This window comes from Narcine bancroftii, chromosome 4 (assembly GCF_036971445.1).
Source record: "Narcine bancroftii isolate sNarBan1 chromosome 4, sNarBan1.hap1, whole genome shotgun sequence".
Classification (NCBI taxonomy): domain Eukaryota; kingdom Metazoa; phylum Chordata; class Chondrichthyes; order Torpediniformes; family Narcinidae; genus Narcine; species Narcine bancroftii.
Genome location: NC_091472.1, coordinates 56,033,844 through 56,046,188, shown reverse-complemented (window position 1 = coordinate 56,046,188; position 12,345 = coordinate 56,033,844). Strand labels below are relative to the sequence as shown.

The 12,345-nt window shown below is 36.6% G+C and overlaps 1 protein-coding gene and 1 long non-coding RNA gene across 9 annotated transcripts in view; one reads left to right on the top strand and one right to left on the bottom strand.

The window, feature by feature from the left end:
• The window catches only part of LOC138760579 (uncharacterized), a 90,857-nt gene that overhangs the window by 18,121 nt on the left and 60,391 nt on the right, over window positions 1–12,345 (bottom strand). The gene's annotated exons all lie outside the window — the stretch shown is intronic.
• The window catches only part of LOC138760576 (putative deoxyribonuclease TATDN3), a 67,046-nt gene that overhangs the window by 41,102 nt on the left and 13,599 nt on the right, over window positions 1–12,345 (top strand). For 3 of the 5 annotated variants that reach the window (XM_069931329.1, XM_069931328.1, XM_069931327.1), the window contains exons 5-7: window positions 279–341; window positions 1,995–2,078; window positions 8,559–8,668. In XM_069931329.1, the coding sequence (XP_069787430.1) occupies window positions 279–341; window positions 1,995–2,078; window positions 8,559–8,668 (257 nt within the window). The remainder of the gene's footprint in view (window positions 1–278; window positions 342–1,994; window positions 2,079–8,558; window positions 8,669–12,345) is intronic. The other 2 variants (XM_069931331.1, XM_069931330.1) reach the window with 1 other exon arrangement.

Genomic DNA, 12,345 nt, shown 5'->3' with positions numbered 1-12,345 from the left:
CAGTATCTCATTTGTTAAAAAGGTACATTTTTGTTGCATATTAACCAGATCCAATTGTTCTCCAGTCTTAGTAATGCCATTATCAGTTTGTATTATCAGCACAGATTTTGGGCAATAAACGTTTAAAACTGCCTTTCAGGAGAATTTGCAAGATGCACTGCCTCACCAAAATTAACCCATTGTGTTTTTATCAATAGACATCTCATTGAACAAGATAGGTTGAGGTCCTTTCTTTATTTTGATTTTTTTTTAATTAAAGATGATTTTCTTTCTTCCAGGATTTGCAGGATGCACTTCCATTAATACAAAAATATAAAGAACGCTTATTGGGAATTGGAGAGGTAATGTAAAGTTCACCATTTCAAATATTCTATATACTCCCAGAATATAAATTTTGGTTATAAGGAAATCCCACAATCACATTGCATTGATTTGAAGTAAATTTACCAAACCAGATCTGGCAATATGATTAATGAACCCCATTTTGTTGCCATCTTCACAGTGATGTGCAGTTTTGCTTACAAAAGATAAATATGCACAGAGGATTATCTAAATCATCAAAATTTGATCTTTACATAACAACTTGAATTTACCGGTATGTTATGTATTTAAAGTTGTTATCTGAAATCAGCTTTTATATCACTATAAATCTAGTGTTTGGTTTCCTTCAGAAAATTACACTTGGAAGCAGAATATAAATGCAGCATGAGGCAGGATCTATGGAAAGTGTTGCATAATTGGACACAATATTGTTCTTCAGTATCTCCAGTTTTTTCATGTCATTCCCAGTTTGTTGTAAACCAATTAATCACTGTGACAGTTCCATTATCATTGAATGATGTGATTCTCCGAATTGTAGAAAGTTAATAAGATGGGCTTTTATTGTCCAGCTATTGTTGTGTTCCATTGACAGCTGGTCAATAGTAGAGTAACTGGTTGTTTCACTGTTTCTAATTGGTGAAAATTTATGTTTGTATATTTAACTTGCCTAAATTTGAATTTAATTCAACCTTTTACTGTATCCACCTTTTGTTTTGTTTCTGTCATTTCATTGGTTAAGGAGAAAGCCATTGGAAAAATTGTTAGTGGGGTTCCCTGTTCAACACTGGCATTGCAATGCAGGTAACAATAGTCTAAAATACTGCAATGCCAATCAATGAGGAACATGAAAGTTTGTTTTAACAGCATTTGATAGTAAACTAGCCATTGCTTCACCCATTAAATATCATTGTTAGCTCACCATCACCTTCTCAAGGACAGTCATTGAGGGGCATTTAAATGCTGGCTCAGTCAGTGAAACCATATTCCTTCAACAATTAAAAAATATCTAAGATAAGAAGCACATTTTCTGGCATAAGTTACACTGTATAAATCCTTAAATTGTCCCATGTTAGATTTTATGGAAATAATTAAATACAAAGAATGATCTGAAAATAATGCACATGCAAAAGTATGTATGGCACACCAATTCCCCAATATTCATATTGCAGGAATTACTGGATTACTTTTGCAAAAAACATTCAAAGGATCATACAGAATAGAAAAAGACTAGCTTTTGAAATGGCTTCTCAATTAATCTAATTTTCCCAATCTTTTCCATAATCTTGTGAACTTGTTCATGTATGAAAAATAATTTTGAGAGTATTTGTTTACTGTCCAGACAGTGCTTTCCATATCTCACCAACTATATTGTTCCCTCCTTCCACCATTTTTCCCATCCACCCAGCCCAAACTGCCCACCCAGCTCTGACAATTATCTATAAACTGTTTCCCGTGGTTAACATCCTCATTACAGTGGAGATCGATTTTCCTCCCATAAATTCAAAAAGAACCATTTTACTAGCTGATCATGCCTGGTATATTTTTTCATTATAACCTCATCATTCTGTTCAAATACTTGAACAAGTCACTGAAATAGCTGCAATACTAAAACAGCATCATAAACTAATTTATGAAGGTTTATTAGAACTTATTTGTATTTCTCTCCATACTAGTTTGTGAAAAAACTTGACCTGGTTGCCCTGTGCCTTTTAAACACATTTAGGAGTTTATCCTGCCATCTTCAAAGATTTATGCATGTGAGCACCTTTAAAATTGATTCTTTCAAATGCATCCTGTTGTTTTACTCAGGAGCAGAAAATAATATCCAATAATAAATGCTTATATGGTTATATAATGTTAATGTGTTCTAAAGCAATAAATTTAATTGTCCTTTTTCCATTAGTGCATTGAAATGATGTCATCATTGAACACAAAATACTTTATGTAACTGGCAATCAAAGCAAAGTCTTGTTGAATAAAGGTCATCAAAGTCTTCTGATACAGGTACTCCCTGACCTACGACCTATGCAACTTGCATCTATCCGCACATATGACCAAGAAAAAAAAGTAGATGCAAACGAGCAAGAAGGAAAACTCATCCCTTGCTGATAGATCCAGAGAGAAGCTGAGGAAGACACACGATTGGAAATGAATATGAAAGTAATCAACCAATAGGAAGAAGGAAAAAAGTTAATGTCCCATTTTAAGGTCTCCACAATTTTAAGATAGAAAGAAAAAATACGGGAGGCAGTGAAAGATTCCTCAAGTATGAAAAGCATGAGAGTAACAAAGCAACGGCAAGGACCCATCCACAAAATGGAAAAGTTGTTGATGCTGTAGGTTGAAGATCAAATTCAAAAACACATGCCACTGAAGTTACAGACAATTCAGTCGAAGGCTAGAAATCGTTTTGAGGCTTTGAAGGAGCGAGTGGGAGAGGATTACATGGAGAATTTCCAAGCAAGTAATGGTTGATTCGCTCGATTTAAAAGAAGGTATAGCTTTCACAACATTCAAGTCACAGGTGATCCTATGACTCCAAATGAATTTAGGCATGTTCTTCAAATGTCTCCCCATAATCCCTTGCCCCTCAACCCACAAAAATGAAGATGGTGATGACCCACAGCCAAGTACCAAGTGCACCTATGGGATCAAGTTCAGGTGATGAAAATTTTGATTAGAGAGCTTAATTTATGACCTATATTTCTCGCTGACAAAATTCGAGATACAATCGCTGGGTCAGAATGGAACCCAATCATAAGTTAAGGAGTACGTGCATTTAAATATCAGAGTTATTTGTCAACAATAAAAATCTATTAAATTTTGGATGTTTTCAAAAGTGTCGTGATGTATGTGAAGCATATCAGCTGCTATCTGAGTGGGAACATGGACTTTTTCTAATTTGCCTACCGCAGCAATAGGCTCTTCTAAAAAGGAACATCTATGTATGCAAAGATGCATACATCAGGATGCTCTTTATCCACTACACTTCAGCATTCAATGCCATCATCCCCTTAAAACTAATCAGCAAACTAGGCCTCAATACTTCACTGTGCAATTGGATCCTGGATTTGCTCACCCCCAGATCCCAGGTAAGTGTGGGTTGGCAAGAACATCTCCTCCACAATCTCTATCAGCAGCGGAGCACCACAGGGATGCAAAGTTAACCCCCTGCTCTACTAATTTTACACGAATGGCTTGGTTTGACAATACCATATGCAAGTTTGCTGATTGTACCACTATAGTGGGCTGTGTAGAAGAGGGCGACGAGTCAGCATACAGGAGGGGATTGAAAACTTGGCTGAGTGGTGTACTAAAAACAACCTCTCACTCATCGTCACCAAGGAGCTCATGGTAGAATTTAAGAAATGAAAACCAGAGGTGTGCAATCAGAGCTGGAGAGGGTGAACAACTTTAAATTCTTAAGGATCACTATCTCAGAGGACTTTTTCCAGGACCCCTCATGTTAAAGTCATTGTGAAGAAAGCATGTCAGCACTTCTACTTCCACGGAAGTTTGCGGAGGTTTGTTATGTTATCAGAAACCTTGGAAAACTTCTAGATGTAGTATGTATATCTACTTGCTGCTTCCTGTAATGAACCCTCATCTGAAAGCCTGGTCTCATTGAGTGCAGTGATGTCAATGCGATAATGGTGAAGTTAAGCCACTATGAGTGCTGTTCATCTTTCAGGCCTTGCCACTTTGTCTCTATTCAGTAAGATGCGGTCATTCCAGGCTCCAAAAATGTTTTTTTTAATTTATTTTTCTTGTATGTCGACCGCTAAAGAGATGGTTCACCAGCCACAGTTAGCCAGCCAGATGTTGTGTGGATCAGGCAATGTTTGAGGTACCTTTTGTAATCCTCTCCCTCATGCAAGGGTGGGCAGTGCTGACCTAAAAAGGACTGCCCAGTCATCCTGGATGCTACCGGACATCTCTTCTGCCCCGGGTACAGAGACGACTGGTCCAAAGGCTGCCAAAGTGCATGTTCGTGGCTACAACTGCCACCTGTTGCTTCGCCACTCCCCCATCACCACAGGTGTTGGATTTGGACTGAGATGAATTGCACAACAGAAACCTGTGCTTGATGGAGTTTTAAGTGGAACAGCCGTTGCACAGGCAGAGAATTTTCCCATTCTCTCGGCAGAAGAGATCTTGATCCAGTGGCATGAGCAACTGTTACGGCTGGAGACTTTTCCTGCTGCAGTGGATGACGAGGACGTCTAAGTGTCTTGTCATGCTCTTAGTGCTCCACAACCCCTGCTGGGCCTGCCTTCTTGACAGTTGTACCATTAATTGGTCTCTTCTGCTCAATCTACCAGGATCAGATGCCGGGATAGATAGATCTCCTACCTCACCGAGGGTCAAAGACCCGCCAGCTACCCTCACCTGACTTAGCCTGTCTGCCGAGATGGTTTGCTGGGGTGTGGCTGCTGGGCATGCTACAGCTACTTTGAGGCACAGGTGAGAGCTGAGGCTAGGTGGGGACCAAAGGTGGACTAGCTGCCCGAAATGGCATGGCAGGCCACCAGCATCCCCCCCCTCCCTCACACCAGAGGTTCCACCCCTCTCTAGACGCCCTATGCACTGTAAACAGGGAGGCTCTCTGGATCATCCTGAGATGTTATGGATGCCCAAGGAAATTTGTAAAGATGATTCAGCTGCTCCACGATGGAATGATAGGACAGATGGATTTGCCATTTCTAATGGGATGAAGCCAGGCCTGTGTACTAGCCTCAGTCTTGTTCAATTTGTTCTTCACTTGTATATTGTCACTTGCTGTCCAAGGTTTGGAGGAGGGAGTGTACATCAGGTACCAACTGGACAACTCTCTCTTTGACCTTTGCTGCTCGAACACATGGATGAAGTGCCTCTACACAGTTATTCAAGAAATCCTTTTTGGTGATGACTGTGTGCACTTGGCGCACAAAGACAGTGATCAACAGTTAATGCTGAACAAATTCTCAGACACTGCTCTGCCCTTTGGCCTGATCAATAACGTGAACAAGACTGAAGAACTCCATCAGTCTGTACCAAACACCAACACCATAGAACCAAAAATCCCTGTTGACGACACCCAGTTGACAAATGTAAATAGCTTCAAATGCTTGGGGAGCATCATCTCGAGAGATGGGTCTTTGGACAAAGAAATTTGCTCCACAAACAGCGAGGCCAGTCAGGCTCTGAGGAGGCTGTGTATCAGATTGCTCAACCAACACAATGTTCGCATCTCCACAAAGCTGAAAGTCTACAGAGTTGTGGTCATCCTTTCTCTCCTACATAGATTTTGAACCTGGACTCTGTACCAACGTTACATCAAACAACTGGAGAAATTTCATATGCGTGCCCTCCATTCCACCCTTGGCATCCATTGGGAAGATCATGTCTCCAACCTGGAGGTCTTGAGTCGCACTAAGTCCACCAGTATTGAGTCCCTGACCATCAGAGCCCAGATGTAGTGGGTGAAACAAGTCATCAGAATGGACGACAACTTTATGTCTCACCAGCTGCTCTATGATGAACTGAAGACTGGAAGAAACCTTAAGGTCGTCCACGCAAGCACTATAAAGACACTGTGAAGGAAACCCTACTCTACTGTGACGTCCAGCCAAGAGAGCTAGAAGCTGCGGTTGCTGACAACCCTCGGCAAGCCTTGTGCTATGAAGGCTACACCTTTTTTGAAGACAGGTGGTGCCAAAAACTGATAGAAAACTGTCAACAGCTTCACAAAATAGCAATCAACTTCCAGTGCCCCCATTTGTGTAAGACTCTGTGCTTCCAGATTGGGACTGCAGAGTCACCTTCATGTCCACAGATGAACTGCACACTAAATTTTCTTTGAACTGAAGGACTACCAATAATAATTCTAGGTTGCCAAGTTGTTTCTTAGCAACCATAAAAACTGATGAATCATTCTGAGCTATTAAAATAAACTGATTACATTCAGAAACAATTATCAGTGGTACTGAGAGTCATAAATGAAGCTGAGAGAGGGGACAAGCTGGGAGTGGGGTCAGGCATTCTGGCTAATCATTGCAGTATATCAGTCTTAGAGATTCAAAGAGGTTTTGAAAGTGCAGAGCAGCAAATTCCTTAACTGCAGTGGAATATCACAGTTTTTATTATAATAATGTGCTAAGAGTGAATGGAGCCAATTTAAATTATGTTAGATCAAGCATGTTTGGATGTAAATATTGTATATAAGTACCATTGTCAACATTTAGATAGCACTTATTTTGTCTATGCCTATTGCAGAATTGTTGGACCATGAATCCTCTCCAAATCAAAGTTGTACAAAATATCCATTTAATTAGAAAAACGGAGTGAGCTAAAAATATTGTGATAAAATTTTTGCTGTTATCATAATAAAATGATTCAAAGGAAATTTTCACCGTCAAACTTAAATCTCAATTACTTCATGTGTAACTGCCTTGCGGATTAAAAAAAGGGGCCAAATAAATTCAACTTGTTGGGTTTACATTGTTGATGCTATTATGTAGATAAACATGGGTAATGGTTGCTTAAAGAAAAAGATTTGTTGAAATGTATCATTTCAAAAAGACGGAGGGGAGTTTGAAATTATTGTCAAAAATGTCTTATTGGAACATTAATAATGTCTTCATAGAACATTATCATACAAAGCAAACCTTTTTATCCAAGAAAATAAATAGATCATCTATTTTGATTTCCCTATGTATGTTCTAAAATAATTTACAGATCAGAGCTACATAACTTTTTAAAAAATATTTTAGAATCTTTTTCTGTTGTCATAGCAATATTCATTAGATCAAATTGTGTTAATACATTCACAGATAATGCTGATCATGAGATAGACAATTTTAAATTTAAAACTAAAAAAAAAGAACTGCAATTAAAATATATATTAGTTGTGTTGTGCATGTATCAAAATACAATAGCTGGCAGTTTGGCTTCTATGATCAACAGCACTCAAACTTAAATACTTATCCATTGAATTGTCCACTTTTCACAGTAAATAAATCCCTTTGTTCTAATTTCACCATCAGACAATTAAATAATTCAGTGTGAGCACACAGGAAATTGTTTCTACATTACTACTTTAAAAACAGGATAAAAAGCCCTAATAAATCATATGTGCAATAATGTACTCTATTTTATTCCATGCTTTCAAAAGTAGGGATATGAATAATGCCATTTGATTTTTTTTCAGATATAATTTCAGAAAGAATATTCAACTGCAAAAAACTTTATAAAGAAGTTTCATTACAATACTAAAATACATTTGTAGAGTGACTTTAATGCAAGGAAACAATTGAACAAATTTGTATATTTGGGGTGGCACGTTTGCATAATGTTTAGTGCAACACTGTTACAGCGCCAGCGATCAGGACCAGGGTTTGAATCCCGTGCTATCTGTAAGGAGTTTGTATGTTCTCCCCGTGTCTGCGTGGGTTTCCTCCCACCATTCGAAATGTACCAGGGTTTGAAGGTTAATTGAGTGTAATTGAGCGGCATGAAATGGCCTGCTACCTTGCTGTGTGTCTAAATTAAAATAAAAATTTTTACATGTTCCACTTTTGATGCAGAGTCAAATCCAAAATAGTGGTGTATAAAACATATTCCCAGATTGTGTCATGTTACCTGCATAAAGAGCTAATGTATAAGTTTGCAATTTCCATTGTAAAATAGAAGTCTTGAATTGATATTGTTCTTTTCATATCTCAGAACAACACTTGACAGGAATATAATTTTGAAGTTTAGTTGGGATTAAAAAGCAGCAACTGATCTGTATTCACCAGTTTCCTTGAACAAATAATGTGAGAGTAAATAGTACACTAACTTTTTTTAAGATGTTGATATGAAGGTTGGTGTTATTGATGTAGATTGAGGTTAATCACTGTATTTCTTTGAAATGGTTCCTTTATGTCCATGGGAAAGACCAAATTATTCAATGTAAAAGAAATAAAACTTCAGATACTTGAATCTAAAACTAAACAAGATAATGGTGAAGAACTTAACCTAGTTCTCTTCAGGGAACTGAGGAAAACTGGATTTGCTGAAACAGTGCTTCAATCCACAGCTTCTAACTCAGAGGCAAGAGAATCATAAACTGACTAACAGTTGACACTTTGAGGACTTATTATTAGTAATGAACTAAAAATAATAATTTCATCATTTTGTATTCAAATTTTAGGTTGAGATATCACAAAATATTGCATCTCAAAAATCCTCTCATATTGGCTTTTACTGTATTACAGGTTGGCTTGGATTTCACCCCACGATTTGCCAGCACTGAGATACAGAAGAATGAACAAAAAAATGTCTTCATAAAACAAATTGAAATTGCAAAGCAGTTGGATTTACCTTTGTAAGCAAAATCTCTTCTTTGTAAAATGAGAATTTAAGGAAAATCTAAACCAAAAATGGAAAATGAGCAGCATGGTTAATGCAGCAGTTAGTGCAGTACTATTACAACACCAGCAACTTAGGTTTGAATCTGCCACTTTCTGTAAGGAGATCCCCCCAAGATTGTGTGTGTTTTTTCCGGGTGCTCTGGTTTACTGGCTTGTTCCAAAAAAACTTTGAGATTTGAAGGTTAATTGGTTAAAAATGTAATTGACTGGCACGTGCTCATAGGCCAGAAGGGCCTGTTACCCTACTATATCTCTGAATTAAAATAATCGTATATATTTATGTAATCATCAAGACCTTGTATTAGTCGATCTCCCTTTTTGGCTGAAAAATGGAGTGTTTTTATATGACCCATGAAAAGTCAATCCCCTATTTTTGGTCCCAGCCTTTGGAAAGCCCTGACAGCAGACCCTTGTTGTTAAAATGATCCTCTATAATGACTTTTGGACAATGCTACCATACCATACAATGATGAAGCCAGACAGGACATATTCAATTATGCTCCTGTAACATTTTGTCAAAATAAGGACTGGTAGCATTGCCCTCCTTAAGTGTTTTAATGGTTGCACAAACAAGGAATGCAATTCTGTAAGAATCAGAATTAGGTTTTATTATCATGACATGCCACAAAATTTGTATTGTGCATTTCAGGTGCCAAATTGCTATAAAATGCAATTCCATAACTACAAGATTTTTAAAAATGAATAATTAAAAAAGAGAAAAGATGAGTTAGTATCCATAGGTTTATTGTCCGTTCAGAAATCTGATGGTGGAGTGAAAGATGATGCTTTTGTAATGTTGAGTGTGTCTCTTCAGCCTCCTGTATCTCCTTCCTGATGGTAGCAGTGAGAAAAGGGCATGACCTGGGTGGTGAGTGTCCTTTATGGGTTTTTTTTATATTTTTAATTTTTTTTTCAATTTTATTTTTCACACTATCAACCATATTAACCAAAATATACACAAACATTCCCCTCTTGAATATACACAATGTCATTTTCTCCCCCTTTCCCCCCCTTCCTTCCCTCCCTCCTTCCCACCCCCCTTCAAACCCATTAAATGTTCAACATATACAATACAATAAAGCCATTAAACAATGTCATCACACAATGAAAATAAACAAGAAAATTGTGTCATCTACTTTTACACACTGGGTCAGTTCATTTCGTCTTCTTCTCATTCTATCATTTTAGGGGATGGAGGTCCATGGTAAGTCCTCTCTGTTGTGTTCCATGTACGGTTCCCAAATTTGTTCAAAAAATTTGACTTTATTTTTTAAATTATATGTTATTTTTTCCAATGGAATACATTTATTCATTTCTATGTACCTTTGCTGTACTCTCAGGCTCTCTTCTGATTTCCAAGTTGACATTATACATTTTTTTGCTACAGCTAAGACTATCATAATAAATCTTTTGTGTGCTTCATCCAGTTTGAGGCCTAGTTCTTTACTTATATTACTTAGAAGAAAGATCTCTGGATTTTTTGGTATGTTGCTTTTTGTGATTTTATTTAATACCTAATTTAGATCTTCCCAAAACTTTTTCACTTTCTCACATGCCCAAATTGCATGTACTGTTGTTCCCGTTTCCTTCTTACAGCGAAAACATCTATCTGATAATGTTGGATCCCATTTATTTAACTTTTGGGTCGTGATATATAGCCTGTGTAACCAATTATATTATATCATGCGTAACCTCGTGTTTATTATATTTCTTATAGTTCCGGAGCATAGCTTTTCCCATATATCATTTTTTATCTTTATGTTTAGATTTTGTTCCCACTTTTGTTTTGGTTTATAGCTTATTTCATCATTTTCTTTATCTTGCAGCTTTATGAACATGTTTGTTATAAATCTTTTAATTATTATTGTGTCTGTAATCACATATTCAAAGCTCCTTCCCAGTTTGTCTTTTAAGTAGGTTTTAAGTAGGTTTTCAATTGGTGGTATGCAAACATTGTACCGTGAGTTATTCCATTTGTTCAAATGATAATAAATTATTTCCCAAAAAACAATTTTCTATTCTTTTAATCCCTTTTCTCTCCCATTCTCTAAAGGAAAGGTTATCTATTGTGAAAGGGTTTAGTTGATTTTGCGTCAATAATAATTTTGGTAGTTGGTAATTTGTTTTTTTCCTTTCTACATGAATCTTCTTCCAAATGTTGAGCAGATGGTGCAGTACTGGTGAACTTCTATATTGCACCACTTTTTCATCCCATTTATAAAGTATATGTTCTGGTACCTTCTCCCCTATTTTATCTAGCTCTATCTTGGTCCAATCTGGTTTTTCCCTTGTTTGATAAAAATCTGAGATATCTTAATTGTGCTGCTCTATAATAATTTTTAAAGTTTAGTAGCTACAAACCACCTTGTTTGTACCATTCTGTTAATTTATCTAGCGCTATCCTCGGTTTCCCCCCTTTCCATAAGAATTTCCTTATTATTTTCTTTAGCTCATTGAAGAATTTCTCTGTTAAGGGAATTAGTAACGATTGAAATAGGTATTGTATCCTTAGGAAGATATTCATTTTAATGCAATTTACCCTTCCAATCAACGTTAGTGGTAAATCTTTCCAATGTTCTAAGTCATCTTGTAATTTCTTCATTAATGGCTGATCATTTAATTTGTATAGATGGCCTAGATTATTATCTAGTCTAATACCTAGGTATCGGATTGCTTGTGTTTGCCATTTAAATGGTTATTCTTTTTTAAACTTTGTGAAATCCACATTATTCATTGGCATCTCTTCACTTTTATTTGCGTTGATCTTGTACCCCGATATTTCTCCATATTCCTTCAATTTCTTATGTAATTCTTTTATTGATAATTCTGGTTCTGTTAAGTGTACTATGATGTCATCTGTAAATAGACTGATTTTATATTCCTTCTCTTTTATTTTTATCCCTTTTATTTTATTTTCTGTTCTTATCAGTTCTGCCAATGGTTCTACTGCAAAAGCGAACAGTGAGGGAGATAGTGGACATCCCTGCCCAGTTGACCTGCTTAATTTAAATTGGTTCGATATATATCCATTTAATGTCACCTTTGCCAATGGTCCCTTATATAATGCTTTAATCCAATTAATATATTTCTCTGGTAGGTTGAACCTCTGTAATACTTTGAATAAATAATTCCATTCTACCCTGTCAAAGGCTTTCTCTGGGTCTAAAGCAACAGCCACAGTTGGTAACTTATTTCCTTGTACTGCATGTATTAAGTTAATGAACTTACAGACATTGTCCTTTGTTTGTCTTTTCTTAATAAATCCAGTTTGATCTAGTTTTACTATTTTTACTACTTATAAAATTCTATTGGGAGTCCGTCCTCCCCAGGTGTTTTAATGTTCGGTAGATTTTTTAATATATCTTGTATTTCCTCTATTTCAAATGATTTTATCAATTTGTTTTGCTCCTCTTGCAATTTTGGTAGTTCAATTTTAGCTAGAAACTCACCTATTTTGTCTTCTTTCCGTTCTCAGTTTGGTATAATTGCTCGTAGAATTCCTTAATGTTTTAATTGATCTCTGTTGGGTTATATGTAATTTGTTTGTCCTTTTTCCTTGATACCAATACCGTTCTTTTAGCTTGATCTGTTTTAAGCTGCTAAGCCGGTATTTTGTGTGTTTTTTCTCCTA